The sequence below is a fragment of the Ailuropoda melanoleuca genome, chromosome 7 (assembly GCF_002007445.2).
Source record: "Ailuropoda melanoleuca isolate Jingjing chromosome 7, ASM200744v2, whole genome shotgun sequence".
In the NCBI taxonomy this organism is placed as follows: Eukaryota; Metazoa; Chordata; class Mammalia; order Carnivora; family Ursidae; genus Ailuropoda; species Ailuropoda melanoleuca.
Window position 1 is genome coordinate 1,011,468 of NC_048224.1, and position 18,404 is coordinate 1,029,871.

The window sequence follows — 18,404 nt, forward strand, 5'->3', positions numbered from 1 at the left end:
ACTTTAGAAATTACTAAAAAGTAGTTACCTCTGTGTTAGAATTTCAGGAGATTTTTAATCTTTTTTTTTTTTTTTTTAGATTTTGTTTATTTATTTGAGAGAGACGGAGAGAGAGAGCACAAGTGGGGGGAGGCACAGAGTGAGAAGCAGGCTTCCCATTGAGCAGGGAGCCCTACACAGGGCTTGATTCCAGGATCCTGAGATCGTGACCTGAGCAGACGCTTAACTGACTGAGCACTGAGGCGCCCCAGTAGATTTTTTAATCTCTTGTGTTTATCTGTATTGTACAAGTTTGAAACAACCCAACATGATTTCCTTGAATCAGAAGAAAAATTATAGACATTTTTAGACCATAATTATTAAGAGAAGTAAATTTGCTTTAGAAATTTCTAAACATTTTAAAGTCATCATTATTTGAAAGAATTGATTTTAAAGTTTTGTTCTTTCTTTGACAAAATAGGATACTACTAGAGAGTTACACAAGTAATTAATTACCTGCCCCAGTGGAAACACTTTGGTGTTCTACTAAAGGGTATTTCAGTGCAGTGTGTGAAAATATGGCATACTTTACTAGAACGAACTGAAATGCTTGTTGAAAGTTCAGATTTCTGGGCCTCATTTCAGGACTCATTGAACCAAAATCTTGAGAATATTTGAGAGAGACCTGTGCTTTTTAACAAACTCTCCAGGTGTTTCTCATACTTGCTAAAGTTTAAGATCCACTTACCTGTATTTGGCAGTGTTAAAGTCTAAACTTGATTTTTACCTGGATCCTTGCTAATTTTCAGTCATTCCTGGCTTAGATGTAAAATGTTATAATGTATTCCTTCAGGTTAGCTTAAATTTATATGTATCAGATAAAATGGCACAGTTTTAAAGATTGATTTTGTTGAATGGTGGTGTTTAAGACATTCTCTAAAATGAAATTAAATTACCTGCAACAGAGGGTGTTGTTGAATTGGCTCTGTATTCTGAATTTACATCTTTACATTTGAATTTATACCAGATTCAGAAGGCCCAGGCGGTGCCAGGATGTGGTTAATATTTTGGTGATAGTTAAAGCCTTTACGTTCTTGGAAGCGAGTGTGTTAAACTTCCTTATGCAGATTGATTTTCATTTGCAGGATTTCATGCACATCAGTGATGGAATGACGTCTTTAATAGTTTGAAATCATGGTTTAAGAGATATGCTCTGTGTCTTTTGGTGACTCTTTAGAGTTTGGCTCATGTTGTTTTTGCTTTTTCACCTATATTAGGGTATAATCAAATACATGAAAGCTACCAAAGTCTTTTGGCACTCATTGACATTGTGAAAATTATGTTCATTTTTTCCCCTCTAAAACATATGTGTTACTTTTGGATGAGAAGATATTTTCTGTAGATGCGCTCTAAACCAGACCATAGGAATAAGCTCATAGTCAAATAAAGTAGTATCTTTCGCCTCTTTGCAACAGAGGCAGCAGCACAGGATGTGCTGCACTTTTATGTACACTTATGTATTATGTATACTTAGCAGAGGCTTACTATTGGATTTGGGGTTATTTAGGTGATTTGGGGAAGTTCAGTGGAAGAGTGGTTTTGGTTTGGATTAGGTGGTGGCAGAAAGTGGGGGCAGTTGTGTGATCTGTTATTGTCATAACTTATAGGGCAAGACGAGTAGAGTAGGCTAAAGCTTATGTAATTGGTAAAGAAGTACTCGTATTAGCTGGAGCTGGGGATATTACATTAGGTTATTGTTGTAGTTCGTACGGTGTCCTTACTTTGTCCGTGTTTTAACACAGTTGTGCAGTGATGTTTTATTTTGTCTTGCTCCATCCTGATCCCTGAGTAGCCTTTTCTGGTCTCTCATTCTCAGTCTACTCATACCCATACACAAGCTCTCTCTTTTTTAGTGAGCTCATTTAGGCGAACAGTAAAAGACCAATATAATTTCTCTTTTATTAGAATCAGTCTAACCTTCCTTTTAAATAATTAAACCATTTTTACCTGACACTCCTGCTGTGGAAATGTACATATAAATATTATTTTGGGCAGCATAAACAATGTGATTTTGGGATTGCAAACTATCTATAAGTACCATTGGTATATTTTGTACTGATATTCATTTGCCTAAGCATTTGTTTCTTGAACTCATGATTAAAAAGAAAATGGTGTAAGATTAAATTAGCTAACTTAATTTTAACAAAAGTCATCACCTTTTAAGTAGGATTTACTTGCTAAGATTAATGATGTGCTTATTAAATTTAAAATCTGAGAATTAATCTGAAATTAGATGGATTTAAATACTTCTTGGAAATGATATACATATGTTTAGTTATCTTTTCAGATTTTCAATATAGCTTAAACCTAATAATGTTTTATTAAGTAGAGTTTGAGTTTTAATCTAAGATACATACTAATATTTCTTGAAGATAGCAAAAAAGGTTTTTACATGTTATGGTCTTAAATCAGGCAAAATGTGTTCTTATATTTGCTTTCAGAGGTATTAAAGTACACTGAAAAGGAGATTTTCCTGGTTTTGTAAGGGAGTACAGTATCTAAATGTTCTTAATGTCATATAAGTCAGAAGCAGCACAAGTGGAACCCACAGATTTTAAGATATTTTGTTTGATGCAGATATGTCATTTCTATTGGTATTATTGGCAAAATTTACATCATTCAAATGAGAATTCAGTTGGTAAATGAACATAACTTTTTATGAATTTCTTAGTACAAATCAATTATGTCTACTTATTTGTCACTGGCTGAACATGATCTTATTATGTTGCTCCTGTGTACCCAAAGGTGCAAGTTGTTACTAATGATTGGAGAATTATGAGATAGTTGTAATTAATACTGTCGGTACAGTAGTTTTAACAATCTATATTTAAAGAAAGTATACTTACTGTATTTTAAAATTTAAAACAATAGATTATGCAAAGTAGGATCTGTTAATATCATTTAATACTATATTTTGATTTTATTTTTTATTAATTATATAGAGGTGTGCATGATACCCCTCTATAACATTTCCCCCCCTTTTTTTTTTTTTGGCTGTTTATCATTGATCTCCACTTCATATCACAGTAATTTTGTAACGTTTTCAAGGGAGTCTATATAGAAAGATGATTCATTTTTTGCTCCAGTATTGTTTAAAATTTTTTTCTGTTATTTAGTTTTAAAACATTTCTTTTAGGGGCGCCTGGTTGGCTCAGTGGTTAAGCATCTGACTCTTGGCTTTCGCTCAGGGCATGATCTCAGGGTGAGATTTAGCCCCACACTGGGCTCTGGGCTCAGTGTGAAGTTTGCTTGAGTTTCTCTCTCCCTCTGCCCTTCCCCCGCCATGTGCTCTCTTCCTCTCTAAAACAAATGAATAAATCTTAAAAAAAAACATTTAATTGTCACAATTCGTTATTTGTAATGACATGCAGATTTTTAGGACTGATGTCCAGATTTGGGATAAACCTCTTTCATTTTTCTTTCACATGCAAGCTGTAATATTTCCAGGCTTTTCAATGTTTATGTGAGTATGTTTGTGAATGTGCATGTATGTACAGTGAATACATATGAATATATATTTTTTGAATTGTTGGCACTCATTACCCAGTATGTCATTGAAGTGTAGAACATATGAGTTTTACTTTTTTTTGTTGTTGATGTCAGTATTTCATTTCTAATCAGAAAACTTGTCTTTTTCATTCTTTCCCATTAATTGGATTACCAGGTAATCCCAAAGTCTTTTCATTACTTTTATTTAAAATTTTACCTCTCATCTCAAATTAAATGCATCCCAACTTGGCTACTTCTTGGCCAGATCCCGGTTTTCCAGCAGCTACTCTTTTGCCACCTGACATAATGTTAAAGTAAAAGGAAGGAAAATTAAATGGAGGAGGTCAGTGCCTTTAACAGAATCAAATGAAAAGCTTTTACTATTGTAAATTGACAAACGTATAACCATGTGAATGCATTTCTAGGTCTTTCCCAGGACAATCTCTGGAAGATGTTTATATTTCAGTGTTTGGGACCAATTTTCTCTCAAGTATGTCAGTTTATAATTTCTACAACTATATTTCCCTATGCCTATTTCTCCGTACCCTCTAGATGTGAATACAATTTTTTTTTCTAATTTTATTGAGGAAAAATGGAAATTGCTTCCATTTGCATTTCTTTCAGTTCTATAAGAAATTGAACATTTTCATCTTTATTCATCATTTTATGTTTTAAAAAAATTCCTCCTGTTTGTCCTTTACGTTGTATTTTCTCATTAGTGTTTTCTTGCTGTGTTATATGAGCTTTGTATTTAATTAGGGATAGTCATATCTGCCAGTTTTCTTTTATAACACATATGTTCAACATTTGGTGTTACACTCAGAGAGGCTTTCCTTACTTAGAATATTATAGCCACAGTCATTTAGATTATCATTTATTACTTTTATAATTTCTTTTCTAGAATTGATTTCATTGTATAGTGTGAGGCAGAGAGCAAACTTAAAGATTTATTTACTTATTTGAGAGAGTTGTTTTTTATTTTATTATTTTATTTTATTTTATTTTATTTATTTTGTTTTATTTTTTTAAGCAGTATTTCATAGGGCTGGTTTAGTGGTCACAAATTTTTTTAGTTTCTGTTTGTCCTTGAAGCTTTTTATCACTCCTTCTATTTTCAGTGACAGCCTAGCTGGATTAAGTATTCTTGGCTGCATATGTTTCTCGTTTAGTACCCTGAATATATCATGCCAGTCCTTTCTGGCCTGCCAGGTCTTTGTGGCTAGGTCCGCTAATGTTCTATTGTTGTAGGTTACAGACTTCTTGTCCCAAGCTGCTTTCAGGATTTTCTCTTTGTCTCCAAGATTTGTAAGTTTTACTCTTAGATGTTGGGGTATTGACCTATTTTTATTGATTTTTGATGGGAGATCTCTGTGCCTCCTGGATTTTGATGCCTGTTTCCTTCCCCAAATTAAGGAAGTTCTCTGCTATAATTTGCTCCAATATACCTTCTGCCCCTCTGTCTTTCTTCTTCAGGGATCCCAATTATGCTAATATTGTTTTGCTTTATGGTATCACTTAGAGACAGAGAGAGTCTTAAGCAGACTCCTGGGCATCCAACACAGGCTTTGTCACAGGACCTTGAGATTATAACCTGAGCCAAAACCAAGGGTCAGGTGCTTAACTGACTGTGCCACACAGGTGCCCTGCAAACTTAGTTTTTTCCATGTCTGGTTTCAAATTGTTTACTTGAATTTGCGTTTTAAAATATTTTTTTAACCAGTGTATCTCTAACCTATTTATCGTCTTATAATATGGAGGTTTGTTAGAATCACCTGGAGAATTTTTAATGGGTATTGGGACCCCATCCCAGAATGAGTAAGTCTGAGTCTCTGGGTGTGTGGACTGTTCATTGGTATTTTTTGCAAACTTGTTAGGAAATTATATATGTGTCAGGACTGACAACCACTGCTTGTACACTTTTATAATCATTTGCCTTTGTGTGTGGGTTTTCATTGTTTTTATTGGTCTCTCCACCCCATATTTATTACTTATTCATTATAGATTTACTGATTCTTATGTTTCCAAATATAATTTGGTTTCGTGTTTATTCTAAGAGAGGTGCTATAGCATCTGTTATTCATTTGAGTTTGAATTTAACTTTATAAAATAAATTCTCATCTTTATGGTTACCTCTGAAAGTAAGTTTACCTGATATTAATTGTAGTATCAGTCTTTTGAATTTGTAATCTTAAGAGTTACCAATTAGCTGCATTAAAGAAAGTTAGCTGTTTTGTGACTTATAGAGAAATTTCTTTCTTTTTAATATGAATAACTTTGCAAAACTGCTTGAGTGATTATTTGATGGCATTCATCAGCTTCAGCTAACTCCTTAGAAGAGATGCAGCAGTAATAGTAATTTCTTATGCTAGATTATTTGATAATGCAAGCAGTAGAATTATGCTCTGGGTCAAAATATGTATGTACACACACACATACATATGCACTAGTAGACCTTGTAGAAAGGCAAATGGTAATAATAAAGTTGATGATATATGTGACTTTTCCTTTTTTCTCTTTCCTCCTCTTTTTGTTTTGTTTTAATGAAAAGGGATTAGAATGTGATAAGTTGCTATTCTTCTTTTTAGATTTTAAGATCCTGTATTCAACTTTTGGATTAATGGGTTGAAGGGACAGCAGAAGCTTTTTATCTTTTTATTCTCTCCAAATATTGTATTTCATTTAATGTGCCATTTTCCATTAGGTCCTTGATATTTTGGGCTTTTCCTAGCCTACAGGATTCACATTTCTTGGTAGTTAACTTATGACAATTCCAAGGCCACCTATATATATGCCTTTGAGCTGTAAATTAAAACCCCATAGTGAACCTTTCTGTTTGGACTCAGAAACCCAGTATCAATTTCTTCCATCTATGATCTAATTATCTCAGTTGTTGCTCATGGGGGGATTGATACATCTCATGAGAAAAGGGCACCACTGGTTACATCTCATTTGTTACTGGGAGTTGGCTTTCTAAGAACTTGAAGAATGTCTTGGGAACTTGGGCCAACAATGCATATTTATGGTGGTGGCTGTTGAGTATCTCTTATAACCAGAATTGACCATTTTAGTTGAGTGCTATAGGTCATTATAATGGGGCAGTGACATATAAGTATACAATTTAGAAATAATGTTGAAAAAACACTACATTAAGAATTTGACTATCATTCACATATTTTATACATTTAAGAGTAAAATAAGCATGCAGTATAGAGACATTCAAATTCATTTACAAATAAAAACATTTGATTTAGTTAAATTTGGTACTTTTTTAAAGATTTTATTTATTTTGAGAGAATCAGCAAGAGAGAGAGAGAGCATGAGTGTCAGGAGGGGCGGAGGAGGGACGTGCCAGCTCCCCGCTGAGCAGGGAGTGGGCGCGGGGCTCAGTCCCAGGACCCCGGATCATGACCTGAGCCGAAGGCACATGCTTAACTACTGAGCCACCCAGGCGCCGCTTGATTTCATACTTGGCATGTACTTTGTATGTAAATTGGTAGCAAAGTCATAAAAGCAGTAACCAGCAATATTATTTAGATGGTTTTTGTGTTATTACACAACTTATGAAAATTGACATGTTTTGTCACTTTAAGCATAGTTAGTTGTTTCTTCCTCTTTATCCTTTTAATATTAGGGGTAGGGTAATATGATTTTATGCTATTATTTACTTCATATTTTAAGAAATATAACTATTTATAAAGATGACCCTGATTTGGCTTAAGACATATATTACTAGTGACATTGTATTTGGTCAAATCTTATAAAAGGAAATTTGAGAAAATGTCTGAAAAACTTAAAAAACGTGCATACTCCGTGATCTGGCAGTTTACTTCTAAGAATTTGAGCTAAGGAAATAGATATGAAGAAATAGGTACAGATGCATGCAAGATTTTATTTGTAAAGATGTTCAGCATAGCATTATTTAAAACAGCAGAACAAAGCAGCGTGTAGCTGTAGAGGATTAGTAATATAAACCATGGTGCAGTTACACAGAAGAATACTGTGGGACTGTTCAGCAGTGTTGAGTACTCAGTGTGTTCCCGTGATAGAAGTACACTTAGGTGAGTGTACAAAAAGTTCATCAGATGTTGTGGTTCTCCCTAGGTGGTTATTATTTTCCTCATGGTATCCTTTGTTACTTTTCAACATTACTCCAACGAGCATGTTTTAATTTTGTAGTTGGGGTGGGGGCTGAACACGTATTTTAAAAAATTTTTGCTTCCTGAGATAACTAGTACTTGCATTTTTATGTGATGTCTTTTTATAAATGGTTTAAGGCATCAGGATGAATATGATAATATGTAACAAAATGTAGCACATTATTGGAACCATTTTCATGATTAATTGATACTTTTCTATTTTAGATGTTGGAAAATTTCTTGCCAACTTTTCTCTGTGAAAAAGCTGGAATTGGCAATAGATCTTTTTTGTTCATTTCAGCACATTTTATGAATGGCTATTTATTATGAAAAGCATCAAACATCTTCCTTTCACTAAGAGTTGACAGCCCGGAGTGTTCTCACTTCATTGAACTGATGGCATTTGATAGTCTGTTTATTTAATCACTTTAGTTTACTCAGCCATTTTGAACCACAGTGGAGTGAAGACTCCCTGCCTTTACTTTTTGAAGATAAAATTGAGAGATTTAAACATGATTTATTCTGCTTTGACCTATGGTTTGAATTAACTTGGCTGTTTGCATTCATTTTTAAGGGAAGCCCTCAGGCCTTCTAAAGTAATAATCTAATCAATCCCTTTGTTTTTCAAATTGCTCTGGAGACAGTCCTAAGCTACCTAGACTATCAAGCTCTCTTTTATTAGAATAACAAATATAAAATTGATTTTGATAGCTCATTTTGAAAACAATATGTATTTAAGAGAGCAACATTTTGTTTCTAATAAAAGTCTCAGTCTATGATATTATACAAACATTTTGCCAATTCACGCTGACCTTTGCTTACTGATCCTCAGATGTGATTAGTGAGCTTTGAGAGAACTGAGAGTTTTTAAGTGCTGTTATTGAATTAGTTCTGGGGGATAGTAAATACACTGATTTTCTTAGTATACCACCATCTCACGTTGCTCCTGCTATGGGTACCATATTACTTTCAGGCGTAGCTGTTGGTTGGGTAGTCTGCAGGCACTATTTCCCACAGAGGCCCTTTGTGCTCTTTTCTTACCCAAGCACTATACCTCATTCTTTTTTCATTTTGAGCTGACCAGGCAGCACCCCTTCTATAGGAGTTGTTCTCTTCATACCTTCAATCCCTTTATTTTCTGTTTGTTATGAACCAATGTATCTTTCAGTGTATACTTAAAATAGGAGAAGCACCCTTCTCCATGCAGTATGGCTTTTTCCTGGGGCTTCATTTCAATCTCTTTTTAGTACTTGGTCATGTAAATGCCTTTGGACTGTTTGTTTTTATGTTCCTAGAAAAGTGAGGCTGTGCTTTTATTCATCTCAGTGCTTTCTTAAAACTCTGTAGAATGCCTGCACATGTATTGAAAAAAATTAAAGAATTTATATGTTAATGAATTATTCTGGTAGCTACACTTACTTGCCAAGTAAGATAGACAAAATACACAGAATATGATCTTTTATCCTTCCTTTTAGGTGTACTTAACTTGGGGTCCAAGGAGAGGACTTAGTGATCTGTGAGTCCTATAAAATTATATGAAAAATTCCTACATATGTTTATATGTGCACTTTTCTGGAGTTTGGGTCCGTAGCTTTTTATCAGATTGTAAACAGCAATTTCTGCAAGATTAAAAATAGACATTTTTAAATAGACATTTTAAAAAAATAGACATTTTAAAAATAGACACTTTAAATGATTTACCATTCTAAGTAATTTTTAAAGAGTACCTAAGCCCAAAAGAAGGAGAATCAAAGCCAGTAACTATTGTCAGTTCATTCAGAATCTCTCAGAATGGTCAGAATTGTTATACCTTCTTTCTGTTTCATGAACTTTAGAACCTGGGAAAAGTCAGAAAATTCTTGTTCCGTTCAATTTCGGGTTAGGTTGGCCAGAGACAGAATATGGCAACTTGAGATTTGAAAGCTGGCATCTGGCCCTAATTGTTTTGCTTTCATCTCTAGTTACTCAGGAGGCATTAGTAAATTTCTGTCAAAGACTGGGAATGCTGAGTTTGCTAGTGTGAATAATCGTGTACTTATGGAAGTTCAGTGCTGGATCATTGGGCTTCCCCTTCAGAAACAGGTTGAGTGCATACAGGCTTAAAAGGACAGTGCTAGTAACTGGTAGTGGAATCCTCTGGATTTCTAGTGTAGAGCTTATGTCTGGATGCCTCCCTATGTTTTAGCAGAAATTCTTCTATGGGGTGGGAGGAACAGACACAGAGTTCTAAGAAGATCATTTTCTGGTCAGTGATATGAGACAAGTAATCATTCAGTTATTTAGGTGAGATAAAGCACAGAAAGATGAAAGGCTCAATGCACAGTTGTGTATGTTGGGACATTTTTATTTTTCATATCTGAACGGAGGCAAAACTGTCCACCATTTTGTTGCTTGCCCTTGGTTTGCCCTTTCTTTTACATGGAGGGCAATGGACCATGACTCAGGTTCCACAGAGCTGAGCGTAAAGGCTCCGTCTCCAAGAGTTGAGCAGGATGTCTTTGATCTGGATTCACTTAATCATGCAGCTCTCCCATTTTTTTGCTGGCAGATTTACATGGAATTTATGCTACAGTCTTACCAAGTATGTCTCCTGGAAAGGAAAGTATGACCAGCTTCTAATAAATGGCACAATGGTTTTTAAAATTTAGCACTTGAAAAATTTTCAGCTTCCTCTTTGTTTTTGTTTTGTGAAACAGTTAAATCTTTTGATCTCTTCCCACATGTACCTTACCACAGTACCAAATCAATTAATGCAGTTGTGGGGAAAAATACTCTCTTTCTATCAAACTGTCTCATAATTTGATGTTTTAACTTTAATTTCCATGGCAAGTCATTAACCTCAGATGGGATACAGTGACATTTTTGTCTAATACAAAATTATTCTCAGTCTTTATAATGTGAATAATGTGGCACATCACAGCCAGTTGCCTTGAGCTTGGGTTGGAGATATACCAGAGCCGTAGCACTTCTGACTGTACCTTATTGCCAGAGCCTCCTTTCAGAAATGGTGATGTGGGTGCTGATAACTCCTGTCTTTTAATTTTGTGTTGATTGCCTAGTCAAAGAGTCAAATGCCACCTCAGCTGTTTTTCTAAGTCAGGGGTTGGCAAGCTATGGCTCCTGCCATTTTTATAAATAAAGTTGTATTAGGATACAGCTGTGCATATTTGTTGATGTGTTACCTATGGCTGCTTTTATACTACAGTGGCAGACTTGAGTAGTTGTGGCAAAGATCATATGGTTCACAGAGCCTGGAATATTTGCTATCTGGAATTTTTCAGAAAAAGATTGCTGGTCACTTGGTCTGTGAGATCTGACTGGGCTCAGAAACCTGGTATTTTCAAATGTCTACATAGCTTTAGGTGGAGAACCTGCTGGCCTGTCGGTTGATTGAAGGATCTGCTTTTTCCCTTTACCAGAGCACGTGAAGTGGTGTCCCTTTCTGTGGCCACAGACCTCATCGGGAGCTCTGTAGTGCTCTGAGGCAGTGTCCCTAGTACCAGACCTTTTCCAGCATCCTTAGGTATAGCTGGGGTTTTGAGATGGCATCTTAAGGGATAAGATGGTTTGAGTTGTGCTCTTCCTCACGGTGAGCACATGTTGCACTTTCAAACTTGGTTACGATGGGCAAGGGACCTGCCAGCTTTCCTGACTCACTTCATAGAAGGGCTGATTAGCATGAAGCATGGCCTCTTGTTTGTGATGTTTTTCAGGCTGCAGCATCTAGACTTAGAAAGTAATGACTTTGGTATAGGCTCTTTTATTTGTAATGCCCTGAAAACGCATGTGCAAATTCTCTCTGGCACACAGCTGCTTAGAAAGATAGTGCTCTGCAAAATACCACCAGTCATCACTTTTGATATTTATTTCTATCACAAATCCTTTAATATATTTTATTATAAATATTTCATACTAAATCTATCATTCATTTTCTTTGCAAAATGAGTAGTTGCAAGACTGAAATCTATGTCCTAATTTTCGTGGAGATTTTTGGCATTTGCCTCTCCATTCTTCATTGTAGCCTTTCTTTTGGGACCTTATTCCTTCCAGGCAAAAAAAAAGACTGCATTTTGTCTAATTTAGAGCTTGTCAAAACCATAATGAAATTAGGGAAAATTTTTTTTCTCTGCAGTAATGGCCGGAGCAGCAGTGGTGGCAGCCACGTCATCAGAGAATATTTATGGGTCATGATCCCACCACCATGTAAGATACATAACACAGAGACTACTCTTTCTCAGAAGACCATTTTCTTCTTCTGTGCATAGAACCGTGGTTCCTTCCTGGAAGTGTCTTGTGTTGCAGATGATCTCTGTCATGCATGCCTCTGTGAGTGGATACTCATTCTCACAAACTTGATGTGTGGTGTGATTGATATTCTCTAATAGAGGCCCAGTTTTACTCTGTAGGAAATGGAACCAGGGTGTCCATGTTACAGTGAAGCTATGTCAGGTGAGGCGGTGTGATGACAGGGCGTTATGTGCTCAGTTGTGGGGTCAGAGTGCTCAGTCTACATACTGGCTCTGCTCCTTACTGACTAGACAGCCTTATACAAACCACCTAGCCTTTCTGAATCTCACATTCCTCTACAGTAAAATGTACACAGTTGGAATACATATGTTCATGGTTGTAATGGTAAAAGCATTATCACTCGAAGGCTACAGAATCCATGTTTGAGGGCCATGGAGGTATTGCGTTGTCAGATGGTGTGACCTCCAAGTGTATTACTTGTCCAAGGGAAAGAACGATTGTGGATAGGCAAGCATTAGTTGCATTCAGCTAGTCCAGCTAGTCCTGATTTTGTAAGCAACATTTGGGGCTTTCCTGTAGCAAAGCTGCCTTTTCCTTTTTTAATTGCTTGTAGATTCTCTTTTCATTGCAGGGTAAAAAAAAGTTTTTTCCAACTCAGTGTTTCCAAACTGAGTCATAGTTCTGTCATTCCCTGTCAACTCCACACTTTGCCAAACAATTAACAACAATAACATAATTACAAAAGACTACCAAAAGAGTATTTTCAGTGGAAATCACTTACTTATTGTGACAGTGGCTAAAGACAAATAATAATATAGCTTTGAGTATGGTATCATTTCTTCTCTTGAATTGTTCAGATATAAAGTTTATAGTTTCTTTCATATGATAACATCACTAGAGAGGAAAAAATAGGGTTTTGTAGAAGGTATTGTAGAGTCCTAGAGGGAAGTCATGAGATACTTTTTATGCCTCCTTTTCAAAGCCTACTACCTAGAATAAATCAGTCATAGGCATTCCCATGCTTTTACATCCCTTTTCAGAGCTATCCAGGAACCCAAAGACCAGATGACTTGACCTGAGGTAGGTCTACCCCCAGATACTTTCTCTAACAGAAACAGGTGAGAAAAGGAGAGCTGGAGAGCCCCCAAGCTTTCTTCCTGGCTTTATAGTTTTTGAAAATGCCTGCAGAGTCCCACCCTCCAGTCTTGGGCCCCTTCTCCTCATGAGGCCACAGATGGAGGAGAGGATATCAGTTGCCCCTTCTTTCTTTAGAGTGTTGGTCTGTCTCATTGCATCATTACCATTTTCTTTTGCATTTGACAGTGATGTCTGTCATGGGCTTCTAGAGAATGTGCCCTATATTGCTATTTCTGAATTTTTACCTGCCTAATGAACTTTAAACATTTTGACTCTATCTTGTTTGTAGTTATTGTACCGTAGTGCCACCAGATAACACAGCCACATATTTACTCTGAACAACTGGAAAAGCCATTTCGTGGGTTTTTACACTGGTCAGATTTACTGAAGAAGTGCACAGCTACTATCATTCTCCAGATTTGTTTCAATTTATGAGTTCCTATTAGAGTTCATAAGACAACTCCAAGAAGTGTAAGTGACTTGTAATATAGCCATGGTATGTTAATCTGTGAAATTGCAGTCTAGTTAGGCTATATGAATTATGACTACACCCTTAAATTGTTTACACCAAACAACATGATAGATATATATGTCTTCCTTTGAATCATAATAAAAGGAAATGCCTGTCAACCTAATTTATCACCAGGCATGTTCATATTTAAAGCCTTTTATAGTGAAATAAAGCTTGACCTAAAGATTATGGTTACTGCTGACTTGACAGCAGCTGTGTCTGAGGTGTAAAATACTGCAGGGCCTCGGCTGCCATAATAAAAGCTGGGTAGCCCATAAGGAAAGTTGTTACATGAGGTGAATGTTCTTAGATGTAAAAATGATTAAAGTAATCCTTCCAATCAGAGATCTGAGAGGTCATCTGGTTCAAGTTGCCAGAAGTCCTTGTCAGGTTAAGATCTTTCCTGTGTTGCATGGAGGAACTGGAATCTTGGACAGTGTGCCTTCCCCCATTACCTCTCAGCTGCAGAGTAGAACTGCAGTTTTGACATTAATCACAGATATGTACACTGTCTCATTCCACAACATCTCTAAGGCAGTGGCAGGAAGAAAAGGAAACTCTTTAAAGAGTGTCATGTAGAGATCGATGGTTTAAAAATTCACGCTGACATAATTTTCATGTATACATGCAACCATTTGTCCCGTATTTGAGTGTCTACTGTGTGCCTGGGGGTAGGGTTGAGCAGAGTGCTGCAAGTAGTAGACGGTCCCTGTCCTCTGGTAATCTAGACTAGTGCAAGATTTCTTGACCTCAGCACTGCTGTCATTTTTAGCAGCTTTTTGGCCTCTTCCCACTGGACAACCAGAGATGTCTCCAGGCATTTTCAGATATCCCTAGGGGGCAAGTGGCCTGCAGCTGAGAACCACTGTGCTTGTGGGCGCTACTGGTGTGGGAGACAGACAAGCATATAGGTAAGTAAGTACTAAATACACACGGTAGGATGAACTGAGCATGAGTCACAAAGTTGTGCTGTGCAAGAAAATGGGGAGAGGTGGCCTTCAGAGCACTCTCAAATTCACTGTCTTTCTCTTGGGCTGACACTGAACCACATTACAGTGTCTGTCTCTTACCTCACTCAGCAAGTTTGTTTATATTCTATCAGAACTACTACTTTTTCAAGCATTTGAAACATTTTTGCTTTACTAAAGGCAGTATGTAAAATTCTTTTCTTCTTTTTCTTTTTTAAAGTTAAATATTGCTACTGATGAATAGCCACAAAATATCAAAGGATGGTTTTGTAACTATCCAGCAGTAATTACATAGTACAGTCCTGCCATCATGTTGCTATGTATGTACAGTACTGAACAGGAGCTGATGAAGTGAAGATTCTTTACCAGCATGGAGAGAAGAGTCAGGTGGTTTGCTTACAAATTTAGCATATCAGCTACTGAAAGTTATCCTTCTACTTTCTAACAGAGATGGAATTGGTTGTATGAACTGTCAAAAAAGGTTTATAAAATTTCTGGATGTATATAGAAAGTCACATTCTTTTTAAAAGATTTTATCCATTTATTTGGCAGAGATAGAGACAGCCAGCGAGAGAGGGAACACAAGCAGGGGGAGCGGGAGAGGAAGAAGCAGGCTCACAGCAGAGGAGCCCGATGTGGGGCTCGATCCCATAACGCCAGGATCACGCCCTGAGCCGAAGGCAGACGCCTAACTGCTGTGCCACCCAGGTGCCCCAGAAAGTCACATTTTTAACTATTTCTTAGCAGAAAGAATATACCATAATTCATTGGTAATTCATAAACAGTTTTTTCTTCTTTTATTTTAAACTGTGACTTAAGTTCAAAATTATTTATAGAAGTAATCTTTATTATCACAATTCAGACTTGTGGGTGTAATGTGCAAAGTAAAGGTCGGTGCCCCTCTCAAAGAAAAACAAAAATAAAAACCAACTAATCTTTACTGGTATTTAATGTTACTTTTCTGTCATCCATTTATCGCCACAGTTATTTTTCCATGTTATTGCTTCTCCTGTGTAGAAATTGCCATCATTTAAAAAAAAAAAAACATTTTATTTTATTTCCTTTAGAGGTGGGGGAGAGAGAGTGTGGGGGGAGGGGCAGAGGGAGAGAGAATCTCAAGTAGACTCCCTGCTGAGCGTGGAGCCTGATATGGGGCTCAATCTGTGACCCTAAGATCATGACTCAAGCTGAAATCAAGAGTCAAATGCTTAACTGACTGAGCCACCCCGGTGCCCCAAAATTGCCATCATTTTAAAGCTTTTCCCTTTACTAACCCATAGTGTTTGAAGGATGTTGTCAATGCAGTTTCTGTGCATTCCTGAACAAGTGTATGCATTAATCAAAGACCATGAAATGATTGTGGGCATTCTCAAGTTCATTTAGAAATCAGCTATTGGCTAGGTTGTGTTTCCTAGCATTCACTCTATTATTTACTTAGGTCAGTGGTGGGGGAACATGGAGTCATGGTGGGGTACAGGACGAGCACAAGTGGTGCTATGCATATGGTATGGAAAAAAATGAAATAAATCGACAGAAAAAAGCTAAAAAAAGAACTGAAGATTATTAGGCATATATCTCAATGTCTTGTACCCAGTGAAAACTTGAATGAACCTACACCAACATCCTGAATTAGAAATCCTTACAGTATAGCACAAGTTCCCCTTTTTGTAGCAGTGTCTTATGTAGTTAGCAGTAGGGTAATAAAAAGTTGTATCTAATGCATTTGAAGACCAAATGTAGATAACTTTTCCAGTTTTCTGGTGTTCAGAAATACAAACTGAACTTTGGCACCAAATCCATTAATGTTCAGATAAGTTAAGGATAATTGAGATTTTCAGCTTAGCGTGATAATCACATAATTAGGTCATATGAAGGTGACACTTTGTGGTTTCTTTCCTAAACAAAATATGCATGGTGGTCACTTTAATCAGTTTGATTTTATTAAAGGAAAAAAGTACTATAAATGTTTTTAGCATTGATTTTTTACATAGTGTATCTTTTGTAGTCAACATGGTAGATACAGTAAATAGGGTGCTTATTTCTTTGTTCCAGTAAGGGGGAAAAAAGGACATCTGCTTTACCGACTACCTTAGTCTTGATATAGATTTGTTTGTTTCTACTTCAGCAAATCCTCTGGGCATCAGGATTGCAATATGTAAAAGCAATATGTAGTATGAAAACTTAAATTATCTATTTCTGCTTAAAATCTCATGTAGTATTTTCAGTTACTAAAAAAGAAGATCTCAGCATCAAGAATCAGTTACTGAGATTTTCCTTAATTCACTGCACATATGTAAGAATTGCAGAACTAAAGTGTGAAATCCTAGACCTTTAAATATTTTATAGGATATTTATTCTCAGTAGCTTTTTATGGACATTATTTTGATAATTAATTAGTAATGAATTATAGAACCAGGCTGCCTGGGTTTGAATCTTCGTTCCATGAGGGACCTTGGCTAAGGTTCTTAACCTTTCCGTACATTGGTTGCTCTTTTTTTCTTTTTTAATGTGGGGATGATAATTATACCAGCCTCCTATAGTTGAATTATTAAATATAATGTGCTTAGAATAATGCCCAGCATTTAGTAAGTGCACCATGAAAGTGACAAACAAGTAAATAAATAAGCGCAGACAGATGCTTTCTGATGTTAATAATTTATTGTTGAAATATATCAGAGGATGCATTTTTTGTCATTCAATTTATTAATTCATTCAAAAAGTATTTATTGACCACTTTGGTTGAGAGTTGCAGTGATGAACAGGATAGGCACAATCTTTGTCCTCTCCAAAATAAGAGAGACTGGCATTTATAAAATAATTACACAACTAAGTACTTAATTGCAACGTTATTTGTGCCACATATTCATGGCATCAGATTGTTTGTAGTAGGGGGAGCTGACCTAGTCTCTATGCATTTAAAGTGAAATATGAAGGGTGTTAGCTGGATAAAGATGGTTGGTATTGCAAGAGGATGAGGATGTTTCCAGGAAATGTAACAATACATAGGAAATAACATGATGTCTTATAGGAATAACAGTGGAGAAGAATAACAACTTCTGAGTTGATAGTGAGGATTTCATTGCCTTTAAATTAATGAGATCTGCTCTTTTCCCTGTAATGTGCCCTCCTGTCTGTCCTCCCACACATTCTTCCAGAGCAGCATCCCTTTTTTCACCTCTCAGTCTTCCTTGCTTCCCCAAGCAGCTGTCTGTACATTCTTCTAGTTGACAGTACTTCCATCATCCTCCTTTCCCTAAGATACTCCTATTCCTTTTTTAAATCTTACTTTTTCTTGCCATCACTTTTTCAACTCTTCCTAGGTCAGCTCTTTCTCAGTCCAGAGGAGTATTTGAATGTTTGGGAAATCATTTAAGAAAAGCTTTATTGCAAACTGTTGGAGCTAATGATTTAGATTTTTGAACACTAGGAATATAACTATTGATATTTTATTGACTAAGGGAATCTTGTTTAGTTTTTGCTTGTGACTCAAGAAATGTTCTAATTCAGATTTTCTTCACATCATTGAAGACTAGCTTATTTAACTTCTGCCTGAATTATTCTCCTAAATAATATTTTTATCTATCTATATTTTATATCTTTTGATCTGTTTCTTAGTGCCAAATGTTAGAAAAATTGAAATTTTTAAGAGATTTCTTTATATGGCTTCTTTCTCCATTACTATACTTTGGGAGTTGTATCATTTTAATGAGAGAATATTTATTAGTAGTAAAATAGAAGGGTGGTTTTCACTGTGCAAGCATGGGAATCTGTGAGCTTAAATTAAGGCAACTTATAGGGAAAATCACATATCCATTTCATGTTCTTTAATGCAGATACATGTTACAGCTGAACTCTGGTAAAGGGAGGATAATTGAT

General features: G+C 36.1%; 1 protein-coding gene across 17 annotated transcripts in view; it reads left to right on the plus strand.

Moving 5' to 3' along the window:
• Positions 1-18,404, plus strand: part of KDM4C (lysine demethylase 4C) — a 502,429-nt gene that overhangs the window by 272,662 nt on the left and 211,363 nt on the right. Inside the window, exon 9 of one of the 17 annotated variants that reach the window (XR_004626454.1) lies at positions 14,333-14,471. The exons of 14 other annotated variants lie outside the window; for them this stretch is intronic. Coding sequence is in view for 1 of the 3 variants with exons in the window: in XM_034663848.1 (XP_034519739.1) it covers positions 11,797-11,799 (3 nt within the window). In the remaining 2 variants the exon portion in view is untranslated. Of the gene's footprint in view, positions 1-11,796; positions 11,815-14,332; positions 14,472-18,404 lie in introns of those variants that run through there. 2 more of the 17 variants (XM_034663848.1, XM_034663845.1) reach the window with 2 other exon arrangements.